General features: G+C 36.2%; 1 protein-coding gene across 1 annotated transcript in view; it reads right to left on the reverse strand.

The window, feature by feature from the left end:
• RANBP17 (RAN binding protein 17) overlaps positions 1-14738 on the reverse strand; it is a 350271-nt gene that overhangs the window by 274083 nt on the left and 61450 nt on the right. The window contains 4 exon segments of the mRNA XM_074212426.1: positions 11904-12056; positions 12059-12096; positions 12535-12707; positions 12894-13040. Of these exon segments, the coding sequence (XP_074068527.1) occupies positions 11904-12056; positions 12059-12096; positions 12535-12707; positions 12894-13040 (511 nt within the window).

Below are 14738 nucleotides of genomic sequence, written 5' to 3' on the forward strand. Positions count from 1 at the left end.
TTATTTCATTGTATTCTCACAACAACTCTTGGAGATAGATACTATTATTCCCACTTTTCATATGAGGAAAATAAATCAGTAAAGGTTAAGTGATTTGCCTAAGGTTACACAGCTAGATTTGAGGCTAGATTTGAACACAGGTCTTCCTGATTATAAATCCCATTACTCTACTACTGTGTTATATTTCTAACTGTATGTCATCCTATGCCATCTTGGAAAGAGTTAAATGAACTGCTGCTAAATGAGTTCTAGATGGCCATCATCATTAAGATCCTTGAGTAGGAGAAATTCAATTCACTGGAAAGTTCCAATCAATGGCAAACAAATTAATACTTCTTTCATATCTAATTCTTATGATTCTAAACTGCTGATGGCTTAAAGTCCTCTTCCTCTGTTATCATCCCACACTCATTTATCTCCTTTTACCTTAGCCCAAATCCCTCTCAAGTCTCTATTCTGACCTGTTCTTTGTACCCTGTTCTTTCAATTTTATATATATACATACATATATATATATATGTATGTATGTATATATATGTATTTGAAAATTACAGAATTACAAACCATGTCTCTTTCCCAGAAGACAATGTAGCCCTGGTCATCTTCAGTACTAGGCATGTGTTCTCTCATGCCTCATAACACATTGGGGTAGACCAATTCCTCTTCCCTGCCACATATAGAGCCTCCCTGTACTATTTTACAGAGTAAATTCTTCTCTTTTTGAGGGTCATTTAATCTATCTGTCACTCTATTCAAAACCCTGTGAAAATAAGTTTCTGGTCTTTAGGTCATTTTCCCTCCTTTCCAAGTTCAGTATCTGGCTTATGGTCTTCCTTTCCATTGCTTGGAATATCTGTACACTTAAGGCCTTTACTTTTTTTATCCTCAAACACCTTGACCTCCTGATTTATCAATCTTTTTAATTCTCATTATGTGATATCTCAACCATGCACAAGCTTGGTTTTACATAGCTGTTTGCATGTGCTCTTTCTCTCCTTAGGATTGTGAGCTCCTTTTTTTTTTTATTAATTTTATTTATTTATTTTCCAACTACATGCAAATACAGCTTTCAACAATCATTTTTTGGTAAGATTTTGAGTTTCACCTTCCCCCCCCTTCTTTACTCTCTCTCTCCCTCCCCCTGACAGAAAGTAATCTAATATAGGTTATATGTGTATAACTATATTAAACAAATATCCATCTTCATTGTGTTGTGAAAGAAGAATCTAATTGATATGGGGGGAGAAACATTAGCAAGAAAAAAATATATGACAAGTTTTAAAAATTGAAGATAATAAGCTTTGGTCTGCATTTAAACTCCTTCTCTGGATATGAATGGTATCCATCACATGTTTTTTAGTATCATCTTAGGATACTGTACTTTGCAATGAACAAGTCCATCATAGTTGATCATCACCCAATGTTACTGTTACCATGTATAATGTTTTTCTGGTTCTGTTCACTTCACTTAGAATCAGTTCATACAAGTATTTCCAAGCTATTCTAAAGACCTGTCCCTTATGATTTCTGTTTTTTATTTTTAAAAATTTTTGCAAGGCAATAGGGTTAAGTGACTTGCCCAAGGTCACACAGCTAAGTAAATATTAAGTGTCTGAGGCCAAATTTGAACTCAGGTCCTCCTAACTCTAGAACTGGCACTCTATCCACTATGCTACCTAGTTGCCCCTCCCTCATGATTTCTTAAAGAACAATAATCACATTCATATATCACAGTTTGTTCATTCATTCCCCCATCTGATGGAGATCAATTTCCAATTCTTTGCCACCATGAAAAGACTGCCAAAAACATTTTTGTATTTATGTGGGTTTTTTTTACCCTTTTTTGTCATCTCTTTGGGATACAGAGCTAGTAGTGGTACTACTGGATCATAGGGCATTGTCCTTTGGGTGTGATTCCAAATTGATCTCCAAAAGGTTGAATCAGTTTACAACTACAACAATGCATTAGTGTCCCTAGACTATTAATTCCTTAAGAACAGGGATTGTCGGACTTCTGGCCAAGATGGCGGAGAGAAGACAGGCACAGTTCTAAAGTCTAATGATCTTTCCCCATCTATCATATGAAACAAACCTCTTAACAGAAATCTGACCCACAAAACCTAGAAAGAAAAGCCAGGAGAAACAACATCTACCTCAGGATTTGTCTTCTGCAGCTGTGGGTGAGTTCAGGCGGGTGAGTCTGGGCACAGAGGGCGGATCAGCCAGATTAGTGGCTGAATTGGAGCCAGGGAGCCTGAGAGCCTGAGAGATGGACTTGCTGGATCGGAGGTGGGGATAGACCAAGGGGGCTTGAGTCAGCTAGGGAGTAGAGGCACTGGTGTTGGCATTGACCCTCTGGAGTTTGCTGACAGGGCTGGGGTGAGAGTTCCAGTGCAGGAGAGCTGCAGACACCACCCCTGGGCTCCTCCGGTCTGAGGAACTCTGAGTCCATGCCTCCACTGCAGTTGAGGCCTCTTCCCAGAACAAACAATTGCAGACTACTTCTGCCTCAGGCACAGGTGTGTGAGCAGAAGAACCAGCCCAGCTGACAATAGGCACAGGAATGACCTCAGGCCAGGGTAAAGCCCACCACTGATTGAAGGCAAAAGGATTCAATAGCTTCAACCCCTCCCTTCAAGCAAAGGGAGAAGGCCTCAATCAAGGTCACAGACATTCTTGAGAAAGTAACCAACACCTCCTACTGGCCAGCCAGAGAAATTGCACTCAGTGAGGAAAGCCTCTAGTGACCCCAAACCCCTGTGAACCAGCCCCTCCCCAACTCAGGTCTTAGCAAAATGAAGAAGGGTCAGCAAAAAGGTGGATCCATAGAGAAATTCTTGGAAGGAAAAGACCCTAACTCAGAGAGACCTAGAACCTCTGAGGAGAATATGATCTGGTCTCTAGTATAGAAAGACTCCCCTGAAGCAATAAGGAAGGAGTTTAAAAATCCATTGGAAAATTTGGCAAAAGAAACCCGAGAGAAGATTAATACCTTGCATCAAGAAAACAAATTCTTAGAAAATACAATTGGACAAATACAAAATGAGAATAAATATCTCAGATCCTCAATTGGGCAAATGCAAAAAGAAAATAATTCTCTCAAAACCTCAATTGGTCAAATGGAAAGCTCTTTCAAAAGTAGAATTGACCAATTGGAAAAGGAATTGCAAAAGGTTAATGAAAAAACTCCTCCCTAGAAAAATGAATGGAGTCTGCAGAAACTAGTGACTTCATGAGACAGCAAGAACCTGTCAAACAAAATTCAAAAATAGAAAAAAATAGAAGAAAATGTAAAATACCTCATCAGCAAAACCACTGACCTTGAGAATAGGTCAAGAAGGGGCCACCTGAAAATTACTGGACTTCCTGAAAACATTGAAGAGAAAAAAAGCCTGGACTTAATATTACCAGATCTAGTGATGGAAAAGTGCCCTGATATCATGGAACCAGAGGGCAAAGTAGTTATTGAAAGAATACATCATTCCCTTCCAGAAAAAGGTCTTAAAATGAAAACACCAAGGAACGTTGTAGCCAAATTCCAGAACTATCAGATAACAAAAGAAAATCCTGCAAACAGCCAGAAATTAAATCTCAAGGAGCCACAGTAAGGATTACATAGGACCTGGCTGCATCAACATTAAGGGACTGAAGGGCCAGGAAGGAGATATTTCAAAGAGCAAGGGAGCTTGGAATGCAGCCAAGAATCTACTATCCCGCAAAGCTGAGCCTTCTCTTCCAGGGAAAAAGATGGACATTCAACAAAATGGAAGAATTCCAAAACTTCCTGATGAAAAGACCAGAGCTAAATAGAAAATTTGGACATCAAACAGAAGGTTCAAGAGACACATGAAAAGGTAAAAATAAATAAATAAGGGGGGGGGTGGTAAAAGGAAAAAAAAAACCTGCTATCCAACAAGTTGAAATTGGCTTTATCCCAGCTTGGGGAAAAAGATCCTCATAAATCTTGAGAATTGTAACTCTAACAGAGAGAATATACTTAGCCAGAAGTGATGGACATTCATGACCTATCCATGAGACTGCTATCCAATGGGATGTAACTGGCTTTATCCCCACTTGGGAGAAAGACTAATAACTCTCAAGAATTTTAACTCTATTAGATAGAATGTACTTAGCTAGAAGTGTTGGATACTCAGAATTTTCTATGACTCAGAATGACTTTTAAAAACACTACCTCCTTAAAAAGGGGAATAGGAAGGAGATGGGAGGAGGGAAGGGATTGAGTGGGGGTAAATCTCATTACACTAAGAAGTACAAAATACCTATGGTAATAGAGGGGAAGAAGGGAGGAGATGAGAAACACCTGAATCTTCTCATCAGACTTGGCTTAAAGTCAACTTACACATACTTAGTTAACTTAAAAAACATCTATTTCGAGTATTAAAAGGGGAAAAGGGGAATGGGGATGGAGAAAGGGAGGGGGAGGGGGAAAAGGGGAACTAACAAAAGGAAGGGAAGGGGAAAGAAAGAAGAGGAAGTGATAGGAGGGCAAACACACTGAAGGGGGTGATATTCAGAAACAAAATACTGGGGAATACAGATAAAGGGGGGGAAAGGGGGAAAATACAAACAGAGGGAAGAAAGCATGGAGGGCAATAAAGAATTAGTAATCATAACTTTGAATGTGAATGGGATGAACTCTCCCTTAAACGTAAGAGAATAGCAGAGTGGATTAAAAACCAGAATCCTACAATATGATTTCTCTCTCAACACACTCAATTTGGATCAATGTGTAACATGGAAACAAAATAACGATTGAGAGATTGCTTTCCGTGGGGGGTGGGGTGGGGGAGGGAGGTAAGATTGGGAGAAAAATTGTAAAACTCAAATAAAATCTTAAAAAAAAACAGCTGGAGAAGGAAATGGCAAACTATTCCAATGCAGAAAACCCCAAATGGGATCACAAAGAGTCAAAGATGACTAAAAAATAACAAAAGAACTGGAGGGATTTAGCTACACAAACTGTGATTCAGTTTGATTGTTCCTAGAAAACAAATTAGATTTGAAAAAAGTTATTAATCCATATCCTTTGACTTAATCCTGACATTGGGTACATGTCCTAAAGAAGTAAAAAAACTTAAAGGACCTACAAATACCAAAGTATAACAACACTTTATTACAGCAAAAAATTGAAAAGCAAAATGTGTGTTCATCATCAACTGGGAGAAGATTGAATTGAAATATATGAATGTGGTGGAATATTACTGAATTATAAAATGAGGGATTCAGAATATGTGGAAAAACATGTATAAACTGACAATGAAAGAACTAGGGAACTAGGGAAAACAATATGAAATATATATTTTAAAACTAGACAAAAAGACAAGTAAAAGTGAATGCAATGACCAAGTTTAGACTGAGAGATCAGAATTCCATGGATACGGTATGTGGTAGGTGTAGACAGAATTGCTATATTAGTCAATTATCTTTTGTCCTTGTTACATGGAACAGTAAGGGTTGTAGAGAAAATTATGATGGAAAAAAGTACTAGAGGTTCAGAATGAAACCAAACTTTTAGGCTTGGATAATGTGCATGTTCTGCTTGACTACTTTGTTAGAAAGCTTTTATTATTATAAGTCAGTGAGGGAGATGAGGAAGCTGGTAGTGATAATGATTAAAAAAAATACAGCAATGAAACATTTTTAAATACCCCCAAAAAAAACCAAAATGATGATCCAGAGGGATCATCTAAAAGCAAGGCAGTGTTGGAACTACAAGCTATGCACTTTTAATAATCACTTTGTCATAGGAAAACCTCATAAATATCATATATACATATATATTACATAAATATATGGAAAAATTGATACTTGTTGAATTTTGACATGGTTTTGATAAAAAATATTAAGTAAAAACTTGTAAAAATGCAAAACAAAAGGAAGCAGATGTAATAGAGCTCAATCCATACCAGAATAGAAATCCCCATCAATGTCACAAGTGGTCATCCAGTCTCTTAAGTGCTCAACTGAAATAAAATAAAAACTAGGAGGCAAATAATCACTATGCTTTACCTTTAATGTTTTTTATTCTGAACTTAATGAAATAATTTTTTATGCATAGCAGAATACAGATAATTCTCCACAAAACTATATACCTTCATATTTTATACTGCTTGCTATTTAACTATATATAATAAATTGTACATATTACCTTCGGAAAAAAAAAAGAACTGGGATTGTCTTTTATCTTTCTTTGAATTTCCAGGGCTTAGTATAGAACCTATCATATAGTAGGAGATTAATGTTTGTTAATTGTCCTGATCTCATCATTACCCATAACTTTCTCCCCTAAATTTTCAATTTCTTCTCAATTCCTGGCTTCTTTCCTTCTGCTCACAAGTATACTTAGGTTTTTTTCCCAACTTTAAAAACTTCCAATTGATCCAGTCATCATCACTCTGCAAGGCAATGGGGTTAAATGACTTGCCCAAGGCCACACAGCTAGGTAATTATTAAGTGTCTGAGGTCAGATTTGAACTCAGGTCGGTCTTCCTGACTCCAAGGCTGGTGCTCTATCCACTGTGCCACCTAGCCACCCCCATCTCAAACTATTATCCTATATCTCTCCTACTCTTCACAATCATTCTCTTAAAAAGAGCTATTTAGTCATTTCTTCCATTATTTCATGTTTTATTAATTTCTTAGACCTTTGAAATAACTCTACTACTTAGCTAAAACTAGTCTTTGTAACATTACTAGTGATTTTATTGATGCAGGGAAAGATGAAAAGAATTGTGAACTAACAGATCTTGTTAAACTGGGTGGAGGTTTCCTACTCTTGAGATGCAAATGGAAAAGATACAGAGAATTATGATTGTAACAGAAACAAAATTTGTAATCTTAAAAGCTGCTAATCTTGTCAAATTGAGTGGAGATCCCCATTCTTGATGTAAATTGACTATAAATGATTCATTGTTTAATGTAAAATTTATATCCTGATCTCCTTAGTCTTCACTCTCTACCTAATTCCTGGTCCTGTAAAGGGGAAGGGAATCCACCTTTCGCCCTCAGGATAAGAAAAAGTCTATAAAAATCTGGGTGGGATCTCTGCTCAGGGTCAGTCTTCTCTGACTAGCTGGTCTAGTTAAACTCAGCTTAACTATTCTTTTGTCTCTATCTTTCTTAACCTACCATTTTCTTATGTGTTGCAACTTCTTTAATAAATTTTAGTTTTATTTCTACATTTTAATTGCTAAATGCAATTGCCTATATTCTATCTTCATCCTTCTTGTTTTTCTACAATTTCTGACATTATTGTTATTTCCTGTTCTTGAATATTATCTTTCCTTTGGGCTTTTGTGAAATTGCCCTCTCCTAATTCTCTTCCAATCATTTTAAACACTGCTTCTTGAGTGTCCTTTGCTGGATTATCATCCATGACCCACTTAACCTCCCAAAGTTTGTCTTAATGCCCTGATCAATTCTCAAGTACTACTCTAATCCATGCCATGTCTACCCACCTGAGTCTACTTTAGGAACCTAGTACTCTAATAAGTGAACTCTTGATTTATTCTATCCCTAACTAAAACTCTACTAGCTTCAAACTATGATGCCTCTACCTAAGTCATCATTTTGACTTCCTACCAATGGAAACTTGAGACTTTGTAATAGGAACATCCTGGATTCTGATGAGCTTTCACCTTATTTTGTTTTCAACCAAGCTTTTATTTCACTTCCAGGACATTAGCTGTAAACAATGCATGGTCTTCTGCCCCCACTTTCCATCTTCCCTTATGTATTGTCTTCCTTCCAAAAGAAGAAACTCAGTTGATTAAGTCTTTGACCTACCACCCCTCATCTACATATACCAAATTATCTCCTCCCTACACTCTAAGTTATTGCCTCCGTCAACATATATCTAAATCACCTCATCGTTCTGCTCCCTTTAAAAGCTCACACATTCCTTAGCTGAGTTGTTTGTCTTTCTTTGGAAAGGCAACTGGCTCTGGGGAAACATGATCCTCTAAATAACCTTTCAGCCTATTCTGCTCTTCTTTACTACTTATCTCCTAATGGCTCCTTTTCTTTTTGGAACACATACACACACATACACACACATACACACACTACTTAAATAAACTTTTTGTCCCTAAAATTTCTTCTGGGTCAGAGTCGGTCTTTTTTGTGAAGACTTTCAAATTCTATTTGAATCTTTAGCCCTCCATATTTTTCCCTGGCATTACTAGACTTGTAAGGTTCAAATGAGAAAACTTATGTCAAACACTTTCTGAGAACTTTTAAGTGCTATGTAAATATAAGATATTACTTAAGTGCTATATAAATATCAGGTATTATTTTTCTACTTATCTGACCAAGAATCTTCACTGGCTCCCTACTGCTTCTAGGATAGAATACAAACTCCTCAGTCTGGAATTTAAAGTCTTTCAAATCTTACTCCAACCTAACTTAATTTCTTTCAAGCCTGGAATGTATTTCAGGCAAATTAGTCTACTTGCTATCCTACAAATTCTGCATTTTATTTCCTATCACCACTACTCTCATCTCTCAAAATACTAAGTTTCCTTCTTTTAGCTGAAATAACACATCTTACCTGAAACTTCATGATTTCCCTAATATTAAAGTGTTTTGTCCTTCCTCAAATTATTTATGTACTTATCTTCATATGTGTTGCATCCTCCCAATAGAACAGAAGCTCCTTGAAAGATAGGACTATAATTTTATTTTCCTTAGCATCTCCAGTTACAATTAACTGTCTTCCACATAGTAAATACTTGATATTTGCTGAATTCAATTAATGGCAAAGTAATAAAAAAGATGAAGTGACTATAAAGTGAATTATAAATATAAAGTAAACTTTAATAATATTACCTTTTTTTACTATGTTTAATTTAATCTCTTTATGTTCAATATTCCAATGCACTGTCAGTCTCTTCTCACCAGCTTTTTTCTTCCCTCCTCAAGTATCATATAGAATTCTGTCCTATTCTACTGTCTACTCTTGTCAAAATCTCCCTGTATAATGTAAGCTCCTTATGGAGCAACTGTTATTTGTATCTTTATATTTCCTGCCCAAAGCATAGTACCTGACATACATTAGATGATAGCAAACGCTTATTGCTTGATTGCATTTAAGAATTTAACAAATGTTTATTAAATGTAAATTTACTATCTTAATCTTATTCCATTTATCATGTTTTTGTATCTTAAATTATTTTTCCCTTTCATTCAATATTTTTTTGAATGAGGACAGATCTTTATTCAATATTTATTATTTAATAAGTCTGTATTTTTAAAATATCTAAACACCAACTCCCTGGGCAGTTGGAAGAAGTGATATCCTTTAATTAATCTAGGAATGAAGATAGTTGAGGAAAATTATACATCATTTTAAGACTGTGTATACTATGCCTAGTATATTTCTACAGCTAAATTAAAATTATCACAGAATACAAGAACCAGGAAAGATATATTGTAAGGCTGACATTAAGTCACTAGACTAAACACTAGAATATTAGTAGATAATAATAGTAAAGTGATAAGTTATATAAAGACCTACAATACTGTCAGTAGTTAATCTTTAAACAATTCAATAACCTTACCTTCGTGGTATATTCTAGCCCACTCCCATCACTAATTATTCCAAACTTTCTTTACTCCAGTCTCCAACACCTTCAAACACATACTTTAGCAAATGACCTTTACTGGGAAAATAGAGAACATCTTCTGTCAACTCCTTCTTTTCCCCCATTCAAATAACAGTTGCTCCAGAGGGAGCTTACGTTATACTGGGAGATTTTGACAAGAGTAGAGAGTAGAATAGGAGAAATAGGAGAGTAGAACAGGAGAAATCCAGAGGTCTATAGGATACTTGAGGAGGAAAGAAAAAAGCTGATGAGAAAAGACTGATAGTATATTGGAATACTGAACATAAAGAGATTAAATAAGAAAAACAATAAATTACAAATTGAAAAAAAAGTTGAACTTCAACTGGTAGATGAAACAAATGGAAAAAAGTCTGATCTTATTTAGAGAGCTCAAGTTTCTAGGTTTAATTCCAGTCTTACTACTAACTATTTTGAACAAATCATTTAAAATCCTAGAGCACTTGTTTCTTCATTAACAAAATGAATACAATAACCTTACCTTCATGGTATATTCTAGCCCACTCCCATCACTAGTTATTCCAATTTTTTTTTACTCCAGTCTCCAACACCTTCAACACACACTTTAGCAAATGACCTTTACTGGGAAAATAGAGAACATCTTCTGTCAACTCCTTTCCCCCCACTGAAAGTCTCAAAACCCCCTCTCTGATTCATGTTCTCCTTCACACTGGTAGCTGAGGAAAAAATTGTCTTGCTTTGTAACAAGAGTTTCTTCTATTTTTAATTCCATGCTTATCTCTTCCAAGAGTTGGTCTCATTTCCTTTTTTTCTCTCTTCAATCCCTCCCTCTTACTGATTGGCTCTTTTCCCACCATTAAAAAAATTATATTTTATTCCTTCCTTTCTTTCTTCATCAGTTCTCAGTGTTCCATTTCTTCAAACTAAACTTTCTTTCTATCACACTATTTGAATGAAATGAAAATACTTCTTAGTTGGAATCTGAGGTCAATCTAAGTTGGAAGGGATCTTGGGAGCAACAGAGTCAACAGTTTGGAACTCCATCCCAGCCCATCCCAGCTCTAGTCAGGGTTTCCCCTCTGTAACAGCTGTTGACTCTCAAAGGACATGGACACTCACCCTTCAATGGGCCTGGAGATAGGGACCACCAACACTTTACCAATACACACTGGGACCCCTGTGTCCTCCAGGCATAGCTGTATATCCTGACCCTGTGACCTGTCATCCACATTGTTGATAGACCCAAAGGACCATCTATTCTTTCCTTTCACCCACAAGCTGAGTTCTCCCAGATGTGTAGTCTACCTCAATTACAATGTGAGCTTTTTGGGAGTGTGGACTCTTTTATTTAGCTAAGTATATCCCAGGAGTTTGCACAGTGTTTGCCTGGCACATACTATTTCATAACAGCTTTCTCATTCCATTCCATCTCATGGTCAACCTGCACCTGAAAATAAATGAGTTTCTTCTGCATCATCTTCAACAAGCCTTTCCTTGAAGACCTCTGGGAAGAGGAACTCAATATCTCATAAGGAAGCTTTTTTTGAGGAATTAATTTGGGGTGGTTTTAATTGTAGGAAGATTTTCTTAATATCAAACCTAACTTTTCCTCTTTGAAGATTCAACTCACTGATGCTAAGGAACCAAGGAAATTTCTGCAATGTGTGACAGACTTTAAAATAACATGAGAGTCATCATATCCCTTCTAAGTCTTCTATAGGTTAAACATCCGTATTTCCTTCAACTAATAACCAAAGGTCATGACCCTTAGGTACTTCACGACCTTGGCTGTACCATGACACTGATTTATTAACACCTTTCTTAAAATGTGTTCTTACTCTCCAATGATTCCTTAACTACTGTATCCAAAGAACTTTTCTCAATCTTCATCAAATGAAACTAAACTGGATAAAGGGTATCAAAATGTTCTTAAAAATATATAACCTTAAAAGTGTAAAGTGTTATCCTTAGGACAATAAAAGAAAAGAGAATTGAGAAGGGAAGTAAGGGGAACATTATTCATCTCTCTCAGAACTCACCTCTTCAAACAAAATAAAAAAAACAAAAGTATTCTAAATTAGAAGTAAGGACCCTTCATTTTAAATGTATGGGGATAGTCCTACTATACTAGTTTTCCACAGAGAATTATTGAAAATTAGTTATTATAAGAGAAGGTTCATCAAACTAGTATCAAGTTTAAGACCACTGGATTAGGTGACTAAGGATAACTAATTTATAGTGAAGAATTATAAACAATTAAGTAGCTGATATTAACTATGAGTCAAATTAAATGATACTGACCTTCTTCGACTGCTATATCTGTGAGTCTTCCAGCTGATGACTGTATCAGTTTCTGATAATTCTGTGCACTTTGGTCAAACAACTGTACAAGAAAAGCACATGTCTTTTCATATTCACATCTGCTGACAGAGCACAACTGTTCTAGCTGCGAAATATAGTAGATGTATCATCCAGTGGATCTTCCAAACCATCTCTGAAAATGGATCAGACAAAATTAACTAAATCCATTGAAGGGCTTTTTTTATATAGGTAAACAATGAAAAGCCTTTAGAACAGGGGTGTCTAGTCTTAGCTATTCTGGGCTGCACTCCCCAATAAAAATTTCCAAGGGTTGCATATAGAGTTTCATATTAATTTATGAATAAGCTTTAGAGGATTCTATCACATGTATACAGTACTTATTATAAGCCAGGGCTTAAATGCTCACAGCAACCCTAGGAGGTATGTGCTATTATTATCCCCATTTTACAGATGTGGAAACTGAAGCAAAGAGAGGGTAATACAAGATCACACAGCTACTAAGTGTATGAAGTTGGATTTGAACTCAGATCTTTCTGACTCCAGACCAAGTACTATATTCACTGCATATCAAAGGTAGACATGAACTAAAAAAATTTAAAATTTTCAGTACCTGATGACTATGGAGACAGATTCCAATCGAGAAATAATATATGCCTTGGTGATTTCAGGTGCATATGTATCTAAGAGATGAGGTTCAGTTGATTTCACAAAAGGAACAGATGCTACCATTCTCTGCCACAGAGTTAACAGATAATGAACACTGTTGGGTGCAAATTCCCAATGCTATGGAATAAAAATAACTCATTTTAATTGTGCTCTATATTATCCCATGATAAAAAGAAAGTATTCAAATCATGATAATTATTCAAGTACATTTTTTGGGGGGAGGAAGGACAATATTACTACAAAAATACAGCATAAACTAAGTTCCCAGAATACTTTTTAGAATTTTTTACTCAATTCCCTTACCTGGAGACTAGTAATAGTAAAATTAGCAATCAGTCTGATAACTTCTGGATACTCCTTCACCATTATTAATTCTCCCAACTGGTAATTAGTCTTTAAACGAGCCAAAAATCGACAGAATTCATGGTAATTTCCTGGTTCTGTCAAACTCTGAATCATGAAACACAAAAGTACATTTTATAACTGAAGAGTTGATAAACAATGTGTTATACAAGCAGAAAGGGGACTTGGGGAGGGAAAGACCTCCCATGTCACTGGCTGGGTGGCTCCAGGCAAGTTCTTTTACTTCTTAGATACCCCTTAGAATAACTAGATGGGTAGTTAGGTAATGCAGTAGATAGAACACTGGCCTTGGAGTCAGGAGGACAGGAGCTCAAATCCAGCCTTAGTCACTTGACTCTTACTAACTGTGTGATCTTGGGGAAGTCACTTAACCCTGACTGCCTTGCATCCAGGGCCATTTAATTCACATGCTTGTCATAGGATCACCTCCCTGATGTCAGGTTTTCCTTGAAAATGAAGGACAAATATTATTACCCCTTATGTAACTCTCTAATGCTGTAAGTTGCAGAATGGGGCTGTTCTCTCACTTGGAATCCAAAAAAGTAACACATCTTAAATATAAGAATCCATGAAAACCTATACAGCTAATGAGTATATAAGGCTGTATTTGAAATTAGGTCTTCCTGACTCAAGCCTGGTGCTTTATCCACTAAGTCACCTACTTCTCTCTAAAGTATCAAATACAGTCCTTGACACAGAGAATGTACTTAAATAAATGTTCTTTGCCTCTGATGATGACTGGCATAACAAAAACTGTTAAAATACTTCATAGCAAAATTCTATGACTTTGAAAAGAATTGTAAGTTTTGCTTTGAAGAAACAAAGCAGGGGTGGCTAGGTGGCACAGTGGATAGAGCACCAGCCCTGGAATCGGGAGTATCTGAGTTCAAATCCAGACTCAGACTTTTAATAATTACTAGCTGCATGGCCTTGGGCAAGCCACTTAACCCAATTTGCCTTGCAAAAAAAAAAAAGAAACAAAGCAAGCATATATTTTTCTGATACCACATGAAAAAATATCAATTCATGGGTGGCATTCACTACCATTTTGCAATATTTTCTTCCAGTTAAAAGTTATATGCCCAAAACATTGGTAATATTTTCACTAAGAGAATTAATGAATTCAGGGAGCTACAATAAGAAAATTACAAAATTATAACTGTCCACAAGAGGGCAAAGGGGATCTCTTCTTAAATGGAAAAATGTCATTTATTCAAACACTAACATTACAACTGATGCTAAATAGTTTCTCTTTCAACATAAAGAACTAGATAAGATGTATATTAAGTTACATGAATCCTTTAATAATATTAGAATGGAAAATGATGAAAAAGAAAGCTACAAAAATAGATTCTCAATACTTACACAGTTAATAAAACTCAATGATTGAAAAATGAAGGAACAGGAATTTTTTTTTGGGGGGGGGAATGCTTTTTTTTTTAAGTTTTTTTTGCATGGCAAATGGGGTTAAGTGGCTTGCCCAAGGCCACACAGCTTGGTGATTATTAAGTGTCTCAGACTGGATTTGAACCCAGGTACTCCCGACTCCAGGGCCGGTGCTTTATCCACTGCGCCACCTAGCTGCCCCTGAAAAAAATGCTTTTTTAAAATAAATGCTCTAAAAGAACATTAAGGAAAGATATATATTAACTAATTCATAATTAGCGACCCATTTTCTAATGCAATCAAGAATGACTCTATGGGGTGAGCTAGGTGGCGCAGTGGATAGAGCATTGGCCCTGGAGTCAGGAGGAGGGAAATTCAAATCCTGCCTCAGACACTTAA

Source organism: Macrotis lagotis, chromosome 1, assembly GCF_037893015.1.
Source record: "Macrotis lagotis isolate mMagLag1 chromosome 1, bilby.v1.9.chrom.fasta, whole genome shotgun sequence".
Classification (NCBI taxonomy): domain Eukaryota; kingdom Metazoa; phylum Chordata; class Mammalia; order Peramelemorphia; family Peramelidae; genus Macrotis; species Macrotis lagotis.